This window comes from Propithecus coquereli, unplaced genomic scaffold (assembly GCF_000956105.1).
Source record: "Propithecus coquereli isolate 6110/MARCELLA unplaced genomic scaffold, Pcoq_1.0 Scaffold301, whole genome shotgun sequence".
In the NCBI taxonomy this organism is placed as follows: Eukaryota; Metazoa; Chordata; class Mammalia; order Primates; family Indriidae; genus Propithecus; species Propithecus coquereli.
In genome coordinates this window covers 672,223-692,936 of record NW_012148631.1, presented here as the reverse complement: position 1 = coordinate 692,936, position 20,714 = coordinate 672,223, and the positions used below count along the sequence as shown (strand labels likewise).

The 20,714-nt window shown below is 41.5% G+C and overlaps 1 protein-coding gene across 2 annotated transcripts in view; it reads left to right on the top strand.

Moving 5' to 3' along the window:
* Positions 1–20,714, top strand: part of SLIT3 (slit homolog 3 (Drosophila)) — a 593,250-nt gene that overhangs the window by 49,443 nt on the left and 523,093 nt on the right. For both annotated transcript variants that reach the window (XM_012649737.1, XM_012649736.1), the window contains exon 3: positions 3,213–3,284. In XM_012649737.1, the coding sequence (XP_012505191.1) occupies positions 3,213–3,284 (72 nt within the window). The remainder of the gene's footprint in view (positions 1–3,212; positions 3,285–20,714) is intronic.

Below are 20,714 nucleotides of genomic sequence, written 5' to 3'. Positions count from 1 at the left end.
ACCCATTTCCATGCAGAACTGTTAATGCCTGCAAAAGCAGATAAAATGGATATTGAGCAACTCCAGTCTCAGCCCAGGGCGATTTTCCCCAAATGAAGTGCATTCAAGGATAAGATAGAAAGATTGCCCACGACAATTCTTTCTCCCACAGGGTGGGAGTAGGAAAAAGTCTCTTCTGGTGGTATCAATTATATTCCCTTTCTCAGTTCTCTGTTTAAGAACTCTGCTATGCTCACAATGTGGGAGCCAGCTTTATCCCAAATGGGGTTAATGAAAAAGTTAAACTCTGCCGCAGCCATCATCATATGGGGGCGATTTCCGATTCTGATTCAGTGCTAAAACTAAAAAAAAAAAAAAAAATGTCCAAAGAGTTGAAAATGAGCACAGTCTGTGCCCTCTAACTCAGAACAGACTGCCCTCCTGGGTGTCCAGCCCTTCCTGGATCCCCTCTCCTAAAATGGGGGGGGGGGGTTGTCAATGACTTTAGTGCATATTCCTGGCTTGTGTCTCAGCCTAGAAGTCTGGATGCAAGGGTCATAGCTCATTCATTCGTTGATTCATTTATCTGTCAAATATTGATTATTTATGGAGCCTTTGTGTGCCAGGTACTAGGCTAGACTCTGCTATGTCTAGGAAGTAGATCCTGAGGGAGCCTTAGAGACCTTGTCGGTCAGAGTCCCAGCAGGAAAGAGATGATACTTACACAGGCCAAATGGGGAGAGCTAAATAGAAAATTATTCACAGAGGCGGGGACAGGGTTGAGAGAAACCTAGAAGAGATGGCATAGTTCCCTAAAGCTAGTGACAACAGGGAGCCACCGCGACCCCCTGGGCCTCAAGGAGCAGTGGGAACAAGTAGGTACCGGAGCCCAGAAAAGATAGGACTGTCTGCCAGGGCCTGTGGTCTTAGGTAGAGGGACGCAGTCAACCTAAGTGGCTTGGCGGGGAGGAAGGGGAATAAATCCCCCAACCTGGCACGTATCTCACATAGATACACTTGCATTTCTTCTGCTCCCTTTTCCGAAAGAGGTAGCAGTGTTGGATTAATTAGTAGAGAAGTAAGAGATTCATCACAGGAGGTGGGAGTTAGGCTCCTTCAGAAACCCCTTCAGAAAGCTCTAGAGTTGGTCCTTGTTATAATTGGGAAATAATGACTGCGAGTTCTGGGATGGATGGATTGATAGTAAAAGCTTAGCTGAGCAAACCCCCAGTCACTGGTATTGAACTGGTTCCCTGCTTAGCACGAGGTGCTAGTGTAAGAGTGTTAGCATTCCAAGCCCCTCCTTGCATGAGGCAGAAAGGAAAAGGAAGGGAAGGAAGAGAACATTTATTGAGCCTTTAATTGTGCTCCAGATCCTGGGCTAGATAATTTACTTTTTCCATTTTTATTCTCCTAAGAACTTATGTAGTGTTTCATTTTCCCTATTTTACAAATCAGGAAACTGAGTCTCCACGAGGTCCACTAGCTAACCCAATATTACACCATCAGCCAGTGAGGGAGCAGGACAGAGATTCTGAACTACACCTGGACAGCACACCGGACTTGGGGTTGGAGGGTGCACCCTACCCAGCTGTGAGACTTTATATAAATAATTTCTCCTTGGGCAAGTCTTTTAACCTCTCCGTTCAATCGTTTTTGTATCCATTAAGTGAGGAGCATGTGAGGGGTCAGCCTATATGGGCCAGAAGTAGCAGAAGTGTGAGAAGCAAAATGGATGAGGACCATGGCAAACCGCAGAGCCGGGTGCCCTTGGCTGACCCCAACCAATACTCACTCTGGCCACTTGATGTTTGGAAACGCGAGAGCTGATTTTTTCAAAAGGAGTTTCTTTTGTAGGGTATGTGTGTGACACAGAGAAACATCCTCATTTTTGACTGTTTGTAACACATTCACAAAGATGTAAAACATGGTTGAGCCCAAACAAAATACCACTACCCACTCTGATAGAAACTTCATGAGTCCTAGACTAGCCTTTTCCTTAATATATAATCAGTGTGTGCCGTGGCCCACTGGCCCCTGTGGTTTCCACTCACTCATTGAGCATTTGCACAGTGGATACTGTGCCAGGCAGCCGTGTTAGGGCTGGGGGCGTGATAACGGCCAGCAGCTCTGTCTCCTTGCTCCTCAGGCACGGTGTGGACAGTGGACATGGAAAGTAAACACAGGGCCCAAGCATCAGGGCTGAGGAGCGCAGGAGGTCGAGGCTGTCTGGGAGGGTTCATGTGGAAGTGAAGACATAGTCTTCCCCAGGCGACACTTCCTCCCCTTCTGAGTTCCTTCAGGTGCTTGAAGGCACCCTCCTCCCGCCTCCTCCAGAGAAGCCCACGGCCCTTCCTATTATAAACTCCACCTTCCAAAGAAGCACCCTTCAATCACAACTGCGTCCCGCCCTACCCCAAGTCCCATTCAGCCACCAAGTGCCATCTGCGTCATTTCTCAGCCCAAGGTCACCCCGAGTGGAGGCTGTGCAGCTTCATGGCTTCCCTTCCCTACTGTTCAGCTAATCCATTTTAAGCTGCCATTTTTTTTTTTTTTTAAAGTTAGGGAAACAAGTGTTTCATTGTATGCACAGTTCTTAGGATATACCACATGCATGAGTCAAACTCAAGCAGAGTATTTAAGATTTCTAGTCACCTGCCTGGAGGACTTAGGGGGTGAGCAAAGCTTGTGGCTGGGGCAGGGAGCTCAGGCTTTTGTGACCATCATCATGAGTAGGAGATTAGCGGGGCCCTGGGTGAGAGGGTTCCTGAGACCAGGCTGGTTTTCCTGGCGACAGTCTCACAATCGCTTCACCCTTTCTACTAGGGTGAGCAGGGAAGGCCCTCTTCAATGAAGTATTTTTGACTCCTTGGAGGAGGGAGCTCCAAGGGAAGAGATGCTGAATATATGTGTGGTTTTTGTAAGGAGCAGCTTTTACCTCTTCCTTTTCTGTGCAACACCCTGCAGTGCTTGGGGGGACATTTGCTGAGAACATTCTTAAAATAGAGGCATGGAAACCAATCTGTCAGGTAGAAGTGTGCAGGCGGTGAAACCCTGGTTACCGTGACACCAAACTGGGATGTGAGTTCTCTTGTCCCACCAGACTGATCTCGTTGGAGGGGCCCAGAGGTTCATGGGAGGGGCTGGGTAACTGTGGCTGCATGGCCTGAGGCCGAGCACGAGGGGCCCTGAGCCCGCTTTGTCCTTGACCCTTGTTGCCTCTGTGGTTCTAGGCATCTGGAAGACAACCAGGTCAGCATCATTGAGAGAGGCGCCTTCCAGGACCTGAAGCAGCTGGAGCGATTGTAAGTACTGCACAACCTCCTTTCTTGAAAAGTATTTTTTTTGGTTTTGGGTTTTTTTGTTTTTGTTTTGGTAAATCGCCCTGTGATGTTGTTAAAGGCTCCAATGTTTAAAAAAAAAAAAGTTTGTTGTTATACTTAAAGCACATTAGATGCATGTTAAAGAGACACTGAGATCCTCTTAAACTCTTTTTCTTTAAAAGACGCTAGAATCAGCATCTGGGGGTTGTTTCTCTTCTTCCCAGCCTTGAGCTCTCTCGGTATCTGTACACGGGGCTGGTTTTCACCAAGCCTCAGCCTTCCTTCCCTTCCACGGAGGAGGGAAGCCTGCATCACCCCTCTCATGGGAACCCGCGTGAGATCTCCCTCCTGCTCTGCACGGGCAGAAGCTCCCTCCTGGGCCCTCTCCTCCCGGTTCCTCTGGCCCCCACTCTCGGGGAAGAGGCAGGACAGGCGAGTGGGTGCAGCCTTCGGCAAGCTTGCGCGTCCTCTGAGTGAGCATCAGCCTGTGTCAGGAAGCCCCCACGTTTCCACGAGAGAATACATTGCCCGGGGTTTAAAATAGGCCGGTGTTCTGACTCGATGAGAGGGAGAGAGGTGGGGACGGGAGATGGATGGAGCCTCCATTCGTTCTGTTGGTGAATACTTTTGCAGAAAACTCTTGGGTCACTTGGATGAGGAAGGCTGCTCAGATGGTTAAGTGGGCGACTTCACCTTCCCTCAGTTAATCACATCTGGCAGCTCATAACATCTGGATATTTGCTTTCTGCCCTCTGAGCGGGGATTGTCCCCAGGAGCACTTAGTCACGCTGGTGGGCGGCTCTCTTCAAGGCTTCGCTCCCCATCCTTGTTGCCCTGACATTTCAGCATCCTTCTCCAGTGGCTGGGGGATGAGGATGCCACAGCTCACCGCTCCGCCAGCTCACCTAGAATTGTGCTCTATTTACCTGTCCTGTTGCCAAATCTGGTTTACAAAAATGGGCTTGGGTAAGGTGGCGTGCCTGCCACCACCTTGTTAGCTTTGTGATGTGCCACCTTTTCCCGTGAGGTCATTTGTCACATGGGAACAGGGAAGCTCCTCATCACATGCCGATTAGTATTACCCAGAAAAATGCTTTCCTCCTCTCTGTTGTACAAACTGTCTCATTTATTGTTCTCCTTCTAGGTCAAATCTCAGCATATGTTCTGCTGTTGTTGGTTTGAAAATATGACATTTATTTCTTGCAAGGGAAAATAGTGATAAAAATCATGAATGTTGCCTCTGTTTACACATTTAAGTTTCTTAAAACTTACATCCTTCTCCCTGTTTAGACCAAAGAAAACATAGAAGTATTTGTTGAACCTGATTCCTTTGTATGAAATAATCAGCATTTACACAGAAAGATAAATACACGGTCCTTTGTGAGAAAGGCCAGCTCTTGCTTGGTCTTCTGATTAGATGGGTAAAAAACATTCCCAATTCATTAACTTCATGGTTGTTGGGAAGGAGCTAATTGAGTACCTTGGACATGCTAGGAACTGTGCTTGTATTTTCCACGCTATATGTTCTTTTATCCCCACGAAATTCCTATGAGGTGTTGTTACCCTCATTTTGCAGATGAAGACACAGTCTCAGGGCGATTGAGCCAAAGAAAGGAACCAAGGAGGGAAACGAGATTGAAAGCCACATCTGTCTGACATCAAAGACCACGTCCTTTCATGCTCCTGTGCTGCAGACGTTAGATGAAGTGTGATCTTTAGCAATGGCCCTGCAAATAGCCTCTCACATACCCATTGAACTCCAGGGAATATCAGTGAAATGTTCTGGCAAAAGCCTCTTTTCTTTGGCTTGGCGAACAAGGCTGAAATACCACGCATGTCTGGGGAACTGAAGGGATTATAATTGCAGAGGAAACCCGGCTATTTCCCTACGTTTGCATATTAGGCGGGTAATGCTAGCTGCTGCACTAGATAAACCCTCAAATCTCAGTGACTTAACACAGTGGAAGTTTACTTTTCATTCATTTAAAACCCACTACGGGTGTTCCTGATAGGGCTTCTGTCCTCCAAGTGGAGACTCAGGGACTCCGCCCACCCCTTGACTTCACTACCTTTAAATCTTGGCTTCCAAGGTGCCAGTGTTTGCATCAAGCCAGCAGGAGGGGAGACACCGTGAAGGACTGCAAGTGGGGGTTGTTCATGGCGAGACCTAGGGGAAGTACATGTCGCTTCCACTCTCACGTACCTTGGGATAGAGCTCTGTCATGTGGCCACAGGAAACTGCAGGGGAGGAGGAAGAGTAGTTGAGCTCTGTGCCCAGGAAGTAAAGGAAACAGGCTTAGTGAACATCCAGCCAGACTCTGACTTCTGTTGCAAGTGAGCTGAAGAAGTACTTGGTCAGGAAGAAGAGTGGAAGTATAGGCAGCTGTATTTGTACGCACAGCCGGACAGGCACCCTATAAGGCAGTGTCAGCAAGAAGGGGTATGTGTGTGACATTAATCCTGACTGGTGTTGATCTGGTTGTGGTTATTCACTTTGTCCCCAAACAGACTGAGGGATGTAGAATGGGAAAATACCATATAATTGCTGTTAACAACTGAAGAAGATGATGGGTTGTGCCACCTCTAGCTCTCACTCCTGGCTCACCTTATCTGTGTCTCTGTGTTGGTAGTCGATTCATCTCTATCGATCATATTCTGAAATACAGTCTGGAAATAATATGGGTTTTGATACTTCATTTTTGGAGGGTTATTTACTTTCTGAATGGTCAATATTGGTGTGTTCTTTTGGGGCGCACTGCGAAAGGGGAAGGAAGCTTGTCCTCCGGTCTCAGCCCAGAAGTCTTTGTTCTTCCATGAAAAGACCCCTTGTTTTGACTTGAGTTTGGTGCCCCTCCTTTCAACACAGGACTGTCCTTCCCACAGCATTTACATGACACTATGTTTTAATTCCCTATTTGCCAGATTATTTTTTCCCAAAACTATGACTATGTGGAGGTCAAGATTCATGTCCTGTTTAGTTCCTAATCTCATAAACTTGAACAGGCATGATAATAAGTGCTTGAGGAATATTTACCAGAAATACTTGAGTTTTTGTTCAGTACCAGTGGTTCTAAGCTGGATCTAATTTTGCCCTCAGAGGACACATGGTGATCTCTGGAGACATTTTTGATTGTCACAACTAGGGGATGCTGCCTACCAGGTAGAGGTCAGGAATATCTCTAAACATCCCAAAATGCACAGGATGGCCCCATAACGATTATCCAGCCTTAAGTGTTACTAGCGCTGAAGTTGAGAAATTCTGCACTTTGCCTATTAGTTTGTGTCAGCATGTTAGACACTTTACATGTCCAGCTTCATCTAATCTACACAAGAATTATGAGATTAGAATTGCTCGTGTCCCTAATGTGGTAAGATATAAAATTCAAAGCATCACCTGTTAAGTATTGTTGCTAAATATGTTTACTATCAATCAAATTTAGCTAGATCTCACTTCTGGTTTCCAGAAAGTGTATAGGATAGAGGAAAAAGTTAAACCAAGAGAAAACAAATTCTGTAGATGGGATGTTCTATGGGATAACTGCACTGATCTCTTAAAATCAATGTCAAAAATAAAAGCTGGGAGTTGACTGTTCTAGCTTCAAAAAAGCTTAGGATAGAAACAGTAGCATAAAAATTGTGGGAGGGTCAATGAAATTAACTTGTTCTAAGATCCTTGAATTATCTAGAAAGTGATAATAGCGCTAAGGTTTATTGCCTTCTTAAATCAAGGATGCATGTTGTAATCTGTAGCATACCCTCTAAAAAGAATAGTGAAAAAATCGTAATAACCAAATAGAGGGAGAAGGGACATGGTATGATACAAAAATACATAGTTTATTCAAATGAGGGATGAAAGGAATGAAAAAAGAACAAATAGTAAGATAAAACATTTAATCACAAATACATCATAATTGCTTTACATATAAATGAACTAATCCTCCAACTAAAAGACATAGATTGTCAGAATGGATTAAAAAGCACAATAATTATATGCTTCTTACTAAAGACATAGTGAACATAAAGATAGAGAAAAGTTATAAATAAAAGGATAGAAAATGATACCATGAAAACACTAACCAAAAGGTTGGTGTAGCTCTATAAATGCTGGATAAAATACTTTAAAAAAAGAAACATTATTAGGGGAGAAAAGAGATGACATATTGATAAAGTAATAAATGTACCAGGAAGATACAGCAAATCCATGTTTGCGTGTATCTAAAAATGTAGCTTGAAATATATAAAGCAAATATTGACAGAATTAAAAGGACATACAAGCTCATAATCACAGTTAAGATACCTGTCTCAGTAATTGATGAACCAAATACAATTACTAGTAACATATGGAATATTTTAATAACAATATTTGCAAATCTGACCTAATATTTAGAGAACACTGCAAACAAATGTAGAATAAATGTTCAAGTATACATGAAACTTATATCCTTCTTAAGAAGTTAGAGCAAGAACAACAAAACAGAAGGAAATAATTAGGAGCAGAAGTATAGGAAATAGAAATGAATATATAAGAGAAAAAGTCTAAAAAGCCAAACTTACATTCTTGAAACAATTAATAAAATTATAAACACTGGCAAGACAGATCAGAAAACAACAAAGAACCAATTACCAATATGAGGGATAAAATGGGAGACGTGACTATGGATATTACAAATATTAAAATGATAATAAGAGCAGAGTTTGAACAACTTTATCCCCATGATTTTAAAGATTAAATGAAATTGAAAGTGTATCAGGAAGGGATAGGAAATTTTTCTCATATATTAGAGAAATTAGGTCTTGAAATATTTCATCAAGAAAAATCCAGGCTCAGATGATTTTTACCAGTGAATTCTACCAACACTTTAAGGAGTGAATAATATCAATTTAACTTATACTCATTCTATAAAAAGAATGAACATTTGGCCAGCATAACATTGATAGCAAAATTCAATAAGGACCTTTTAAGAAAAATATAAACTGAGGTATTTCATTAATATTTATACAAACTTCCTAACAAAACATGAGCAAAATGAATTTAGTGATACATGAAAAGGATAATATATTACAACCAAATTTGTCGTATAAGCTTGATTAATAAGGAAGGAAAGGTTGGTTTAGTATTAGAAATTCCCCCTCCCTAATAAATGCGTGCTGAACAACTAGGATAGCAAAACCAAAGACACAGAGACAACATCTATAATAAACTAGTTGGCAAAGTATTCCAGTAACACGCCAGTAGATGGTTACAAGAGTTTTGTGGTATCTCACCTGTATGGGAGAAAACAGCTGAACTTCTTGTGGTCCCTTAAATTACCAATCTGTGTTCATTGGAAAATGCAGTGGTCCATCCAAGAAAAGCTGCCAAAAACAGAAGGGAGTTCTATTAGATCCAATTTATGGTAAGTACAAAGGAACAGTGATGTGATAATGACTGATAATACTTGGAGCATTCTGGGCTCTGGAAAACTATTCAAACAAACAAAAACAAGGCTCTTTTCCTGGGAAAGGCTTAGCATTGATATGAAAGTTTTGGGAGTAGTTGATTGGAATAGGGACACTAATGGAAATGGAAAGAGAACTTCTTGATTAAAATGTTAGAATTCATCAGCTCAGATCTGAGAAAATACAAGGCCATGCTTTTTACTATTTTGCAAAAACAGTGAGCTCTAGCGTGTTGAAGCTAAAAAAGCTATAATTTCCTACTGCTCCTTCCTATAACCAAAGGGAAATTTATCTCACTTAAAAATAAGCAACCAAAGGGATTCTGATTAAAGCTTCTACAAAGTTTTTTTAGAAGAAGAATAAAAAAGAATAAGAAGCCTAATAACCTCCCTAGAAACAATGCAAACATGCAAAAAGAGATGCCTACAAAACAGATGAAAACTATAATAGAATAATTCAAAACTAGTTTATAAGAATATAAGAGCTTATAAATTATAAAAGAGCAACATAAATCTGAATTTTAAAAACTCAAATTAGATGTAAAGTAGGATTTGAAAGGAAGGATGAAGAACTCCAAAAAGAATTAAAAAATAAAAAGTCATTTCAAAATAAATACTGCCAATACAATACTAAAGGTAAACAAACTTGTGGGAATGCACTCTCCAGTTTCAAGACTTACTATAAAGCTACAGTCATCAAGACAGCATGTTACAATAGACACATAATCAATGGAACAGATAAAGAGCCCCGCAATACCCCATGCAAAAATAGTCAACTGATCTTTTGACAAAAGTGCAAAGATAATTTAATGGAGAAAGAATAGACTTTTCAACAAATGGTACTAGGGCAATTGGATGTCCATATACAGAAAAATGAACCTGGACACAAACCTTACATCTTACACAAAATTTAAGTCAAAATAGATCGTAGACCTGAATGCAAAATGGAAAACTATAAAACTTCTAGAAGAAAGCAGAAGGGAAAATTTATATGAGCTTGGGTTTGGAGATGAGTGTTTTGACATAACACCAAAAGCATGATCCGTGAAAGAAAAAATTGATAAACTTTATTAAAATGAAACACTTCTACTTTACAAAGGACACTGTTAAGAGAATAAAAGCCACAGACTGGGAGAAAATATTTACAAAACACACATCTGACGAAGGACTTGTATACGAAATCTTCAAAGAACTTTTTGACTCAGTAGGTCGAGGCCAGGAGTTCAAGGCTGCAGTGAACTGTAATTGTGCCACTACACTCCAGTCTGGGTGCGAGACCCCATCTCTTGGGGGGAAAAAATGTAAGAAACACCCCATTTCTCTAAAAAAGAAAAAAATGGGCAAAAGATTCAAAAAGGCACTTCACCAAAGATGCCCAGATGGTATATAAACATATGAAAAGATACTTAACATCATTTTTCATTAGGGTAATGCAAATCAGACAATGAGATACCACTGCACACCTATTAGAATGGCCAAAATACAAAAAATTGACAATGCTGATTGCTACTGAGGTGGAGTAACAGGAACTCTCACTCATTGCTGTTGGTAATGCAAAATGGTACAGCTACTTTGGAACATGGTTTAGCAGTTTCTTACAAAGCTGAGCAGTCTTATCATACAATCCAGATCAGTGGTTGGTAAGTGTTCAGGGAAGAAGAAGGAGTGGAAAGTTGAATAAGTAAAGCACAATTGGGGGTAGGGGTTAGAATGGTAAAGTGTGCTACATGATACTGAAGTGGTGGATACACGACACTATGCATTTATCAAAACCCACAGGGTTTTACAGCACAAAGAGTGGACTTTAATGTATGCAAACCTAAAATCACTTAGGAAATCGAGGCATCCCAGGTGGAATGCAGATTGTGACGAATGTATGCATCTACCTCATCGAAGGCAATGGGGGAAAAGGTGCTAACCTAAGCAGCTGCGGCAGTGAGTGGATTCTGTAAGACTACAGGCAAAAGGAACTGCACAGAAGAACTGTACTCTAGTTGATAAATTTCTTTCCCATGGGGGTATGAGTTAGCAATTCTGAAAAAAGTCCTTAAGCATTCAATCAGAAACTTATAATGGAAAGAAAACCAGATGTCCAGCATACTTTTTGATGCCAAGACTTTATGCCAGAGTACAAATGAATAACTTACTAAAGAAAATGAAATGTGAACCACAGATTTTATATTTAGCCATAGTGACATTCAAGTGTAACGACTGCCATCTGACTGTTACGAACATTCAAGACCTTGGGCATTATGGTTCCCAGGGAGCCCTTCCTAAGGAGTCTGCCAGAGAACAGACTCCTTACAACCAAAACACTGGAGAGACATTGGCATAAGGACAGATACCGTCTACATTTCCAAGTGTCCTGGAAGTTGGGTGGAGACGTGTGACTGGGTTTTGGAATTCCATGGAATGAGAGTGGAAGTGTTGTGTTTCTTTCCCTCCCTACACTGGCTGAATCCACTGCACTCTAAGAGCCTAAATGATGTAGAAGCATGAAACGGACGGATAGATCCCTGCTGGCACACATTTGGCTGTGACATGAACAGGAAATACACTTTTATTGTTTCAAAAATAACAGTGTAATTCATCACATTAACAGAGTAAAGGAGAAAAGTCATTTCATCTCCATAGATGCAGGAAAAAAGTACTTAATAAAATGTAACACTAATTCATGATTTAAAAGCATTTGACATATTAAGAATAAAATGGAACTTCTTTACCAAAAAAACCTATAACAAACATCATAGTTGATGGTGAAATGTTAAAAATGTTCCCCCTGAGAGACCTAGACACCTGCCATCATGACTACTCTTCAAAATTATATTGGAAATTCTGGTCCTGGCAATGATTAAAAAAAAAGAAGAAGAAGAAAGGAAGGAAGGAAGGGAGGAACCAAGGAACCACAGAACCAAGGAAAAAGAGTAAAGATTGGGATAGAATGAATATAAATGTTGTTATTTGCAGACAACATGATTATGTGAAAAATACAAAGTAACGTATAAATACACTATCAGAATTCTTAAATGAGTTCCTAAGATCACTGGACACAAGGTCAAGATGCCAAGAGAGCAATACAATTTCTATATTCAAGCAACAAACAGTAAATTAAAAAAATATTTGCAATAGCACCAAAAATGTCAATGCCTAGGAGTAAGTCTAATGAACGATGTGTAGACCCTAACAGAGAAAATGACAACCATTACTGGGAGAAATTAAAGATGACTCAAGTTATGGAGTGCTACATTATGTTCATGGATTGGAAAACTCAATAGTGCAAATCTGGCAATTCTTTTCAAATTGATAGATGGATTTGGTACAATCCTAATAGAAATGCCAGCAGGTTATGGTGAAAACTGTTAAGATGATTCTAAAATTGATATGGAAACACAAATGACCAAGAAAAGCAAGGACAGTCCTGAAGACCCAGATAGAGAGGGACATTTGATTTGTAACAAAGGTGGCTCTGTGAGGTAGCTTGGAATGGATGGTGTGTCTAATAAATTGTGTTAGAGTAATTGGATATCCATATGGAAAACTCACCTTGACCCTGACCTCATACCATTCACAAAACCAGTGACAAATGGATCGTAGATTTAAATATGAAAGACAAAATAAGAACATTTTTGGAAAATAACAGATATCTTCATGGTCTTGGGGTAGTTGATATTTTGTAAGCAGGACACATAAGGCACTAAATTTAAAGAAAAATAGATAACTTGTACTACAATAAAATAAATAACTTTTGCTCATCAAAATACACTGAGTAAAAAACATGTCCCAGAGTGGGTGAAGATATTGGCAGTACATATAACTGGCAAAAAATGTATTACTTGAGAGTTTATAAGAACTCCTACAAATCAATTAAAAAAAAAAGAAAAATGACTCAGTAGAAAAATGGATAAGAGTTTGGACACTGCACAAAAGAGGCTGTCATCCAAATGGCTGATGATCATATGAAAAGTGGCTTAGTGTGTAATTAGTCTTTAGGGAAATGTAAAGTAAAACCACAGTGACATATACCACACACCCATTAGAATGGCCGAGACTTATCAAGTGTTGGTGAGGATGTGAAACAACCGCATTTATCATATCTTGCTGGAATTAATCTGGAATACTGGCAGTACTAACCAGAACTGGACATACATGAACCTTAAGATGCAACAATACCATTCCTGAGTACATACCCACAAAAAGACATACATGAATGTTCATACCAGCACCATTTTTAATAGCCCCAAACTGGAAAAAAGCCAAATGCTGATTGACATTAGAATAAATAGATTGTGGTGTATTCGTTTAATGGAATTGACTAATGGAAAATGAAAACAATACAAAAATAACTACTGCTACACATAACCTCATGATAAATCTCAGAAACATGATGAGTGACAAAATCCAGACATAAAAGAACATATATCACCTGATTCCATTTATATAAACTTCAAAAACAGGCAGCAAAACTAATCTATGGTGTTAGACGTCAGGGTGGCAATTAGCAAGGCAGGGTTGCAAATGGAACGGCACTGTGGGAGTTCTGGGGTGTTCACAGCTGTTTCTTGATCTGGGCAGAGGTGTCGTGGACCTGTTCACTGGGTGAAGATGCTTCAAGCCATGCAATTTTGGTTTGTGCATTTTTCTGTATATTTGTTTTACTTCAAAAAATAATTTATTTTAAAGAGACTTAAGAGACATATAGAAACCAAATTCAATGCACGGCTCTTAATCGAAGCCTGGTTTGAGGAAAGGAATGTATAAAATAAAACTTTGGGACAAATGGAGAAACACAAATGTAGACTGGATATCAAATGATGTTAGGGAATTATAGTTAATTTTACATGTGATAATAGTGTAATACTCTAGTTATATGCTGGAAACGCTTCTTAATTTTTTGAGCTGCATGCTTCGGTATTTCAGGATCAAGCGTCCTAATGTCTGTAACTTGTAGTAAGTCCCCACTTAACGTTGTGGATAGGTTCCTGGAAACCACAACTTTAAGCGAAATGACCTATAATGAAAGCAATTTTAACCATAGGTTAATGGTTATAAACAAAAGTTAAGTTCCTATGACGTATTTCTGATCACAAAAACATTACCAAACTTCTAAGACCAAAATACTTCAAATAAAAATTAAACATTGAAATAAATGTGAGCTATACATACAGTTAAGAAAGGTTAATAAAAACAAGGAAGATGATTATTTACTCAGTTATTCCAGTTCAAGGTTATGGGTGGTTGGAACGTGTTCTGGAAGTTGAGGGCAAGAGGCAAGAACCAGCAGTGGCCAGGACACCATCCCACGGTAGCTCACGCTCACACTGGGACCATGTAGACAGGCCAGTTCAGCTCTTGTGCACGTCTTTAGCATGTAGGAGGAAACTGGAGCACCCAGAGAAAACCCACGCAGACATGGAGAGAATGTGCACACTCCACACAGGCAGTGGCCCTGCTAGGGAGCGATTTTCTTTTTCTCATCAATGTTACAACAAAATGACATTGAATGAAACAATATTACCGAGGACCTGCCAGTCCTTTAAAATGGTTCAGCAAAGAAAAGATAAAACAAATGTAGCAAAATGAAAATAATGGTTGAATCTAAGTGATGGGTATGAGGATACTCAAAATATATTTGTTTTTTTTTTCCCGTATGTTTGAGCATTTTTTTTGATAAATTTTTTTTTTTTATTTCAGCATGTTATGGGGGTACAGATGATTAGGTTACGTATGATGCCCTTACCCTTCCTCCCCTCCAAGTCCGAGCTTCAAGTGTGTCCATTCCCCCGGAGGTGCGCATCGCACTCATTGTTTGTGCATATGCCCGTCCCCTCCTCTCCCCACCCCTGCCCAACATCTAATACATGTTATTCTTATATGTGACTTAAATGTGGACATTCTACCCAAAAACCACAGAATATACGTTCTTCTCAGCAGCTCATGGGACACTCTCTAAGATAGACCATATTCTAGGACACAAAGAATGCCTCAAAAAATTTAAAATAATAGAAATTATACCATGCATCTTCTCAGATGACAGTGCGATAAAATTTTTTTAAAAGATGTATTTTTTAAAATTATCATGTCCTTTTCACAGAGGAAAAAGAAATTGGAAGCTCAGAGAGTTAAAGTACCTTGCCAGGGTAAGATTTGAATCCAGGACTGTTCTGAATGCAGGTCCAGGAAAAGAAAACATAGCGTAACCTTCAGGGGCTGGAAAGAGATTGAGTTACTGTGTTATCCAGTTTTCTCATTTTACAGAAAAGGAAACAAGCTAGAGAGGAATTGGACTTCCGTGAAATGTGAATGCAGCGTGCAAGCGTTTGAAAGTTTGAGTTGCCTTGGTGTTAGCTCTGTCTTTCCAACGAGCAGGAAAACCACGGTGTGCTTAGCTCTAACTCAGAGTTCACATCTACTCATTCATTATATGTGAAACAAATAATTAGATTACATACTTAGCTAGCTGCATGTGTGTAGCAAATATATTCTTTTAAATTACTGCGAGTTATTTTGTTCCCAGCGGATAGAACCCTGCTTGTCCCGCCAACACTAATGTGTGTTATGTTCCTTAAACCAATCGTTCAGAGGCCAGACACCCAAACAGCCCATGAATGTGGCTTTTTCTTCATTCAGCCTCATTCGTATCAACATCAAAGCCTGACCATTGTTATTAACTCAGAATTAGGGACAGGCTTTTCTTTGTGAAATTTATCGCCTGCGGTGTCTACTACACTTAAATTACTCCAAGTCCGTGAAAAACACCCCAGTTTCTGTGTGGGTGTAAGCTACCAACATCAGAAACACCACTGTTGACACAGGATATTTCATTGGTTTATTTTATTTTTCCTTTTTTTAAAAAAAATAATAACTGACATCTTGGCATATAGTCTCCCTCGGTCCCTTAAGAATAGCAAGTCAGAATGAAGGGAAGCCATAAAACTGAGAAACACTAGGGGAAACATCAAAGCTGGAGAAGATGTTCAAGGCCAACAGCAGGACTCCAGCCGGAGCCCACCCTGCCAGGTTTCCTCCCACCAAACTCTTTCTTCCCTGGGTGCATTGAGAGGACTGAGGCAGGTAGGGAGGAGTTTGTTGGAAAACTTGAGCCTCAAACCTTCAAAGTGTCATCTAGGGGCTGTCTCCCTTGAGCACCAAACCTGGGAATATAGGCTTAGTGGTGGCAGGAATTTAAGCAGATGAGCAGGAAGGAAATACAGCAAGACAGCAAAGAGCATGGGCTCTGCAGTCCCGGCCCACACTAACTACTAACTAGCTGTTTGACCTTAGGGAAATTAAGGAACCTCTCTGAGTCTCTGTTGCCTCATCTATAAGACATATACTTATCTACCTCATAGGGTTGTTGGGAGAACTAGGTAGCATACACACAAAGAATTTGGAATGGTGTCTGGCCCATAGTAAGTACTCCTGAGCATTTGACTGTAGGCCCTGAGGTAGGACTAACAAAAATGACTACACATTCCTGGAAAGTCTTTAAGTCAGGCATTTTCAAACTTTTTCCCACCAATTTCTTCTCCCACCCCCTATCCACAGCAACCCATCTACCTCCAGAGAGGGGTTGCAGGAATCCTTTTTGTCCTGTGCGTTAAACAAGTCAATTTCATATTATTGAACATCTGCTGTGTACTGGGTATTATGTTAGTACTAGAGTTTTTGAGAGGAATGCAGTGGAACCCATGCCCTCAAGGTGCTTGCAGTCTACTAGGAAGGCAAGCCTGGAAGCACATACCTTTTAACATGGCAGATGCTAAACTCTTGAGAGTACAGAAGTGATTGCCTCTACCAGCGAGATCCGGGAAGGCTTCACCAAGGAGGCATCACTTGAACTGAATCTTTAAGATCAAATAGGAGTTCACATCATGACTGCTAGTTTGGCAAAGAATGATGAATTTGAGGTTGTTCGGGATAGGGGGCAAGAATAGCAGGGAAGTTCTTTGGAAGTTTCCACGGGCCCTTAGATCTGCTAATTTAGAGTGAGTGATTGGTGGGCACTAGCCTAACTAGTTAGAGATTAAGAGCATGAGCTTTAGAGTTAAGATAGACCTCGATTTGAACCTGGATAAATCTTTACATTTCATTTTACCAGCTGTGAGACCATGGGCAAGTTTTTCTTAACAGCTCTGAGTATCATTTGTTAGATGGGGTTAATTATTGTCGAGTGGAGTTGCATTTTAAGAGAATTGTTTTTAAAGTTAGCATGGAAAATCTTCAAAATGATTGACAGGTGTATCTCCCATAAAGAAGACATGTAGGGGCCATTTGATACTGAACAGTACCAGGGGGCCCTGGAATCACACTAATGCCATGAGTGGCACATGGGGGCTGAGAGATGGAAGGAAGAGCAGGTTCCCACCCCTCATGTTATGGTCATTTGTGGACGCAGGTTCATTGAGAAGAATGGCTGTAGGACCTTTGGCACCTGAAATTTCTCACTTTCTCTTACTCCTCCTTCTTTTCCTTTAATTTTTGCTGAGTGCCTATACTTAGATTCACTTACATGTTAAATGCACATAGGTCGTGACTCCATTAACCCAGTTCATGAGGCTCTTATGAAATTATCCATGCGAAGTGCTTCACACAGTGATGGGCACAGTAATCACAGCCCCCTCCTCCCCCTCATCATCCTCATAGGCCAAGATGATGAATAAGGGGTGAGAGGAATGTATTTGACTAAGCGGACCAAATGACTGCATTTGTACTCACTGGCTTTGTTCCATCTCTTAGGCCAAGTATCTTGTGCCAAATACATACCAAATTGGCATTCTTCCCTTGTTCTTCCTTCGAAAGTTGCTGAAGCATGCTTCTTCTCATCTGGAAATTGAGCTTAATGGTATTTTCTGTCTGATAGAAGTGAGGGTGTTGTCAGAAAGTATGTATCTGTTAAAGTTCTCTAAAAAGGCAAACTGACAAAACAATGTAAATTACCATTATCATTTCTGTATTACTGTCCTTGGTAGGTAAGACCACGTAACCTGTTGAAGTTGGGCCCAACTCTTTCCCCTCCATGCCTTGCAGATCAAAGGAACCAATTTTTTAGTCTTATTTGTTTTATTCTTTTTTATAATATCCTATTTTTTTTTGCTAGAATTTGAAAAAAAAATAGCTGAAGGCTCAATTTTTGCATTTCAAAGCATTAACAAGGAGAATTGTTCTAAGACTGGGTATATGTCAGCCAAGTTTTGCATCTCAAAATACTTATGTATTTCTCTCTCTCTCTCTCTCTCTCTTTTTCTGTGTGTGTGTGTGTGTGTGTGTGTGTATGTGTGTGTGTGTGGCTTCTCAAAGATGTGGAGATTTGGAATAAAAATGGTAATTGGCCTTTAACGAGAGAGCTGAGAGAACCGCTTCTGTATATTATACGGCTGTGAGCTGGATTTTAAATGTTTGATTAAGTTATTAGAGTGTTTTTGCTTTGGCATAATGTACTATAAATTCACGATCGCTGGCCAAAACAGTTAGTCAGTGGAGAAGAATAAATTGTTTTGAGAGGTGCTTTAAAACCAGGATTTTATTCTCTTGGAAAGACAGGGCTTTAAATAAATCACGTAATACAAATGAGAATTTCCATAATTAAGGTTCTAACTAGGAAGATCCCTAGGAGCTTTCAGAGAGGAAAATGAGGAAAGACATTCCAGGATGCCTTAATTTGCTTTTCATATATTTTTTAAAATTTATGTTTTGAGTGTTCTACTTTGATTTTAGGAGCCCAGAGACCTAACGGCACAAAACAAGTGCACGTGAAGTGTATGTCGTTAAACACTTTGCCTCTGAGATGTGAGCGCTGTGGGGAGACTGATACGCTAAACAAATGAACAGAAACGAGTCCGGGACAGCTCTCGCCTTGCGGCGTGCAAGCGCTAGAGGCCCTGACCGCTGCACCTGCGCCAGGACTTAGAGAGTTTCTCTTGGCGGTCCTCATGCCTTGTCACCCGGTAATTTCACTCCCTGGCAGCTTTTGTGTTTGCAGAGCATGTCCTTCTCCTTCTGTGACTTTAGGAAATCTCTCTTAAATAGCAACTCTCCTTCCTGGCTCTTGGCCTCAGACTTTCTCCCCAAGACTCTTCCAGCAGTTTCCTCAAAGTCCCAAAGCCTCTCCCCAGCACTGCTAGGCTCTTCTCCTGGGAGCTCCTAAATAAATAAAGCGTAATCAAATTTATGTGGTTGCTTTATTTATTTGATATATGTACACACTAGAGAACTCTATACTGCACAGTGTACAAATGTAGCATTTATAATGGATTAAGTAGGGCAGTTGTGGTCATTTCTGGAAAAAGCATGCCATCAGGTCCTCCACCGGGAACCTGAGCACTTACTCAGGTGCATTTCTGTGGGATCAAATCAGATAAAGTTGGGACAGAAGCCCTTTGTTAGAAGATTGCAGGGTGCTCCCCATCAGTATTGCTAAAATGCTGATTTTTGTTGGAGATGAGCTTGGTGATTAAGAGCACAGGCTGGGACCTCAGGCTACCTCAGTCTGAATCTCAGCTCCTCCACTGGCCAGCTGTGCTGACTTAGGCAAGTGCTTTAATCTCCTCATCCGCAAAAGGGGGGTAATAGAATTACCTACCCCAGAGTTGCTGGAGGATTAAGTGAGATAATGCATGTAAGGTGTCTAGCAAAGTGCCTGGCACAAAATAAGTACCTGTAATAAGCATTAGCTGTTAATTACATCATCATCCTGATGATCAGATTTATGTGATGTAATTTAGCATGTAAAATCTCTTCCTAGATTATAAGCAAGTATAAATTTGAAGAGGGACTGTTCAGTTATCCCCTAACTCATGAATGCTCAAATATATGCAAATATATCTCATTCCTATACGTGTCAGTGCCTTCCAGGGATGGCCACCCCAGTCCCTAGGCACAGCCGCACTCGTCTTCTCCCTGGCCACCCTGCTTCCCACTTGGCTGTGATCTTGTAGACCTGCTGCTGCCTGGGACCCACGCTTTTCCATGCTAGTCCCCTCCTTCCTGCAGGGAAAGGGCTTTAGTGACAGGACTGAAGGAAGCAGAGCCAAAGGGTATGGGGAGTTCAGATAAAGTCACTGACAGTTCAGCCTTAGTATATGTCTCATGGAGGCATCCCCCTTGGCTCAGAATGTTAAAATGTGCCCCCCTCTAGCACCCCATGTCATATGATGTCCGAGAGACTCTACGCCAGGATTTTAGCAAGGAATGAAGGTGAGTCTTACCATAGACCCACTGTTGCCATCTCTATAGATGGTGACAAAGTGAGCAAAGGGGGTGGGGATCTCATAGAGTGGTGTCTTTGATTTTGGCCTTAGCCTCACCCTTAGGATGAATGAATGGCACTAACATTTATTAAACACCTACTCTATGTTATGCACTATGTTGGTGCTTTGAGTATACTGTCTGATTTCATTCTCTTGAGTTCTGCAAGGCAAGGATTATTGTCAGCATTTTACAAATGAGAAAATGGAATCTCAGGGAAGGGGCATAACTTGCTTTCTGTCCCACAGAGCGGAGTCTGGCACCTGGACCAAAGCGTAGGCTCCTTTTATGTGCTCCAGGTCTCCAGCGACCCTGGTTTTGTGACTGGATTGAGTGTGTGTGGGGTGGGATGGGGGTAGTGGTTATAAGGCCGCTTTCTGTTCCATCCCAAAAGTGGGGAAGGGTCAGGGGAGGAAAAGGGCTGAGGAGGAGTCCACCTGGCCTCCCAAAGGTGCACCTGGGCGGGAGGCTCTTGGCCACGGAGGCCCAGCTCTCTGGCTGCACTCTCTCCTCCTCCCGCCAGTCCCCTCGGAGCTGTGGTTTATCTAGCCTGGGGCCCCTGGAGCTCCCGCTGCCCACTGTGAGTGGCTCGCGGGTGTGAGGCTAGGGGTTCCACATCCACACCGCCATGCCCAGGGCTGGCAGAGACTGGGGGGTGTGGAGCTTCAGAGATGGGGGGCTGCCCTCTCCTGTGGCTGCCTTCTCCACCACCACTGACTTCATCCATGCT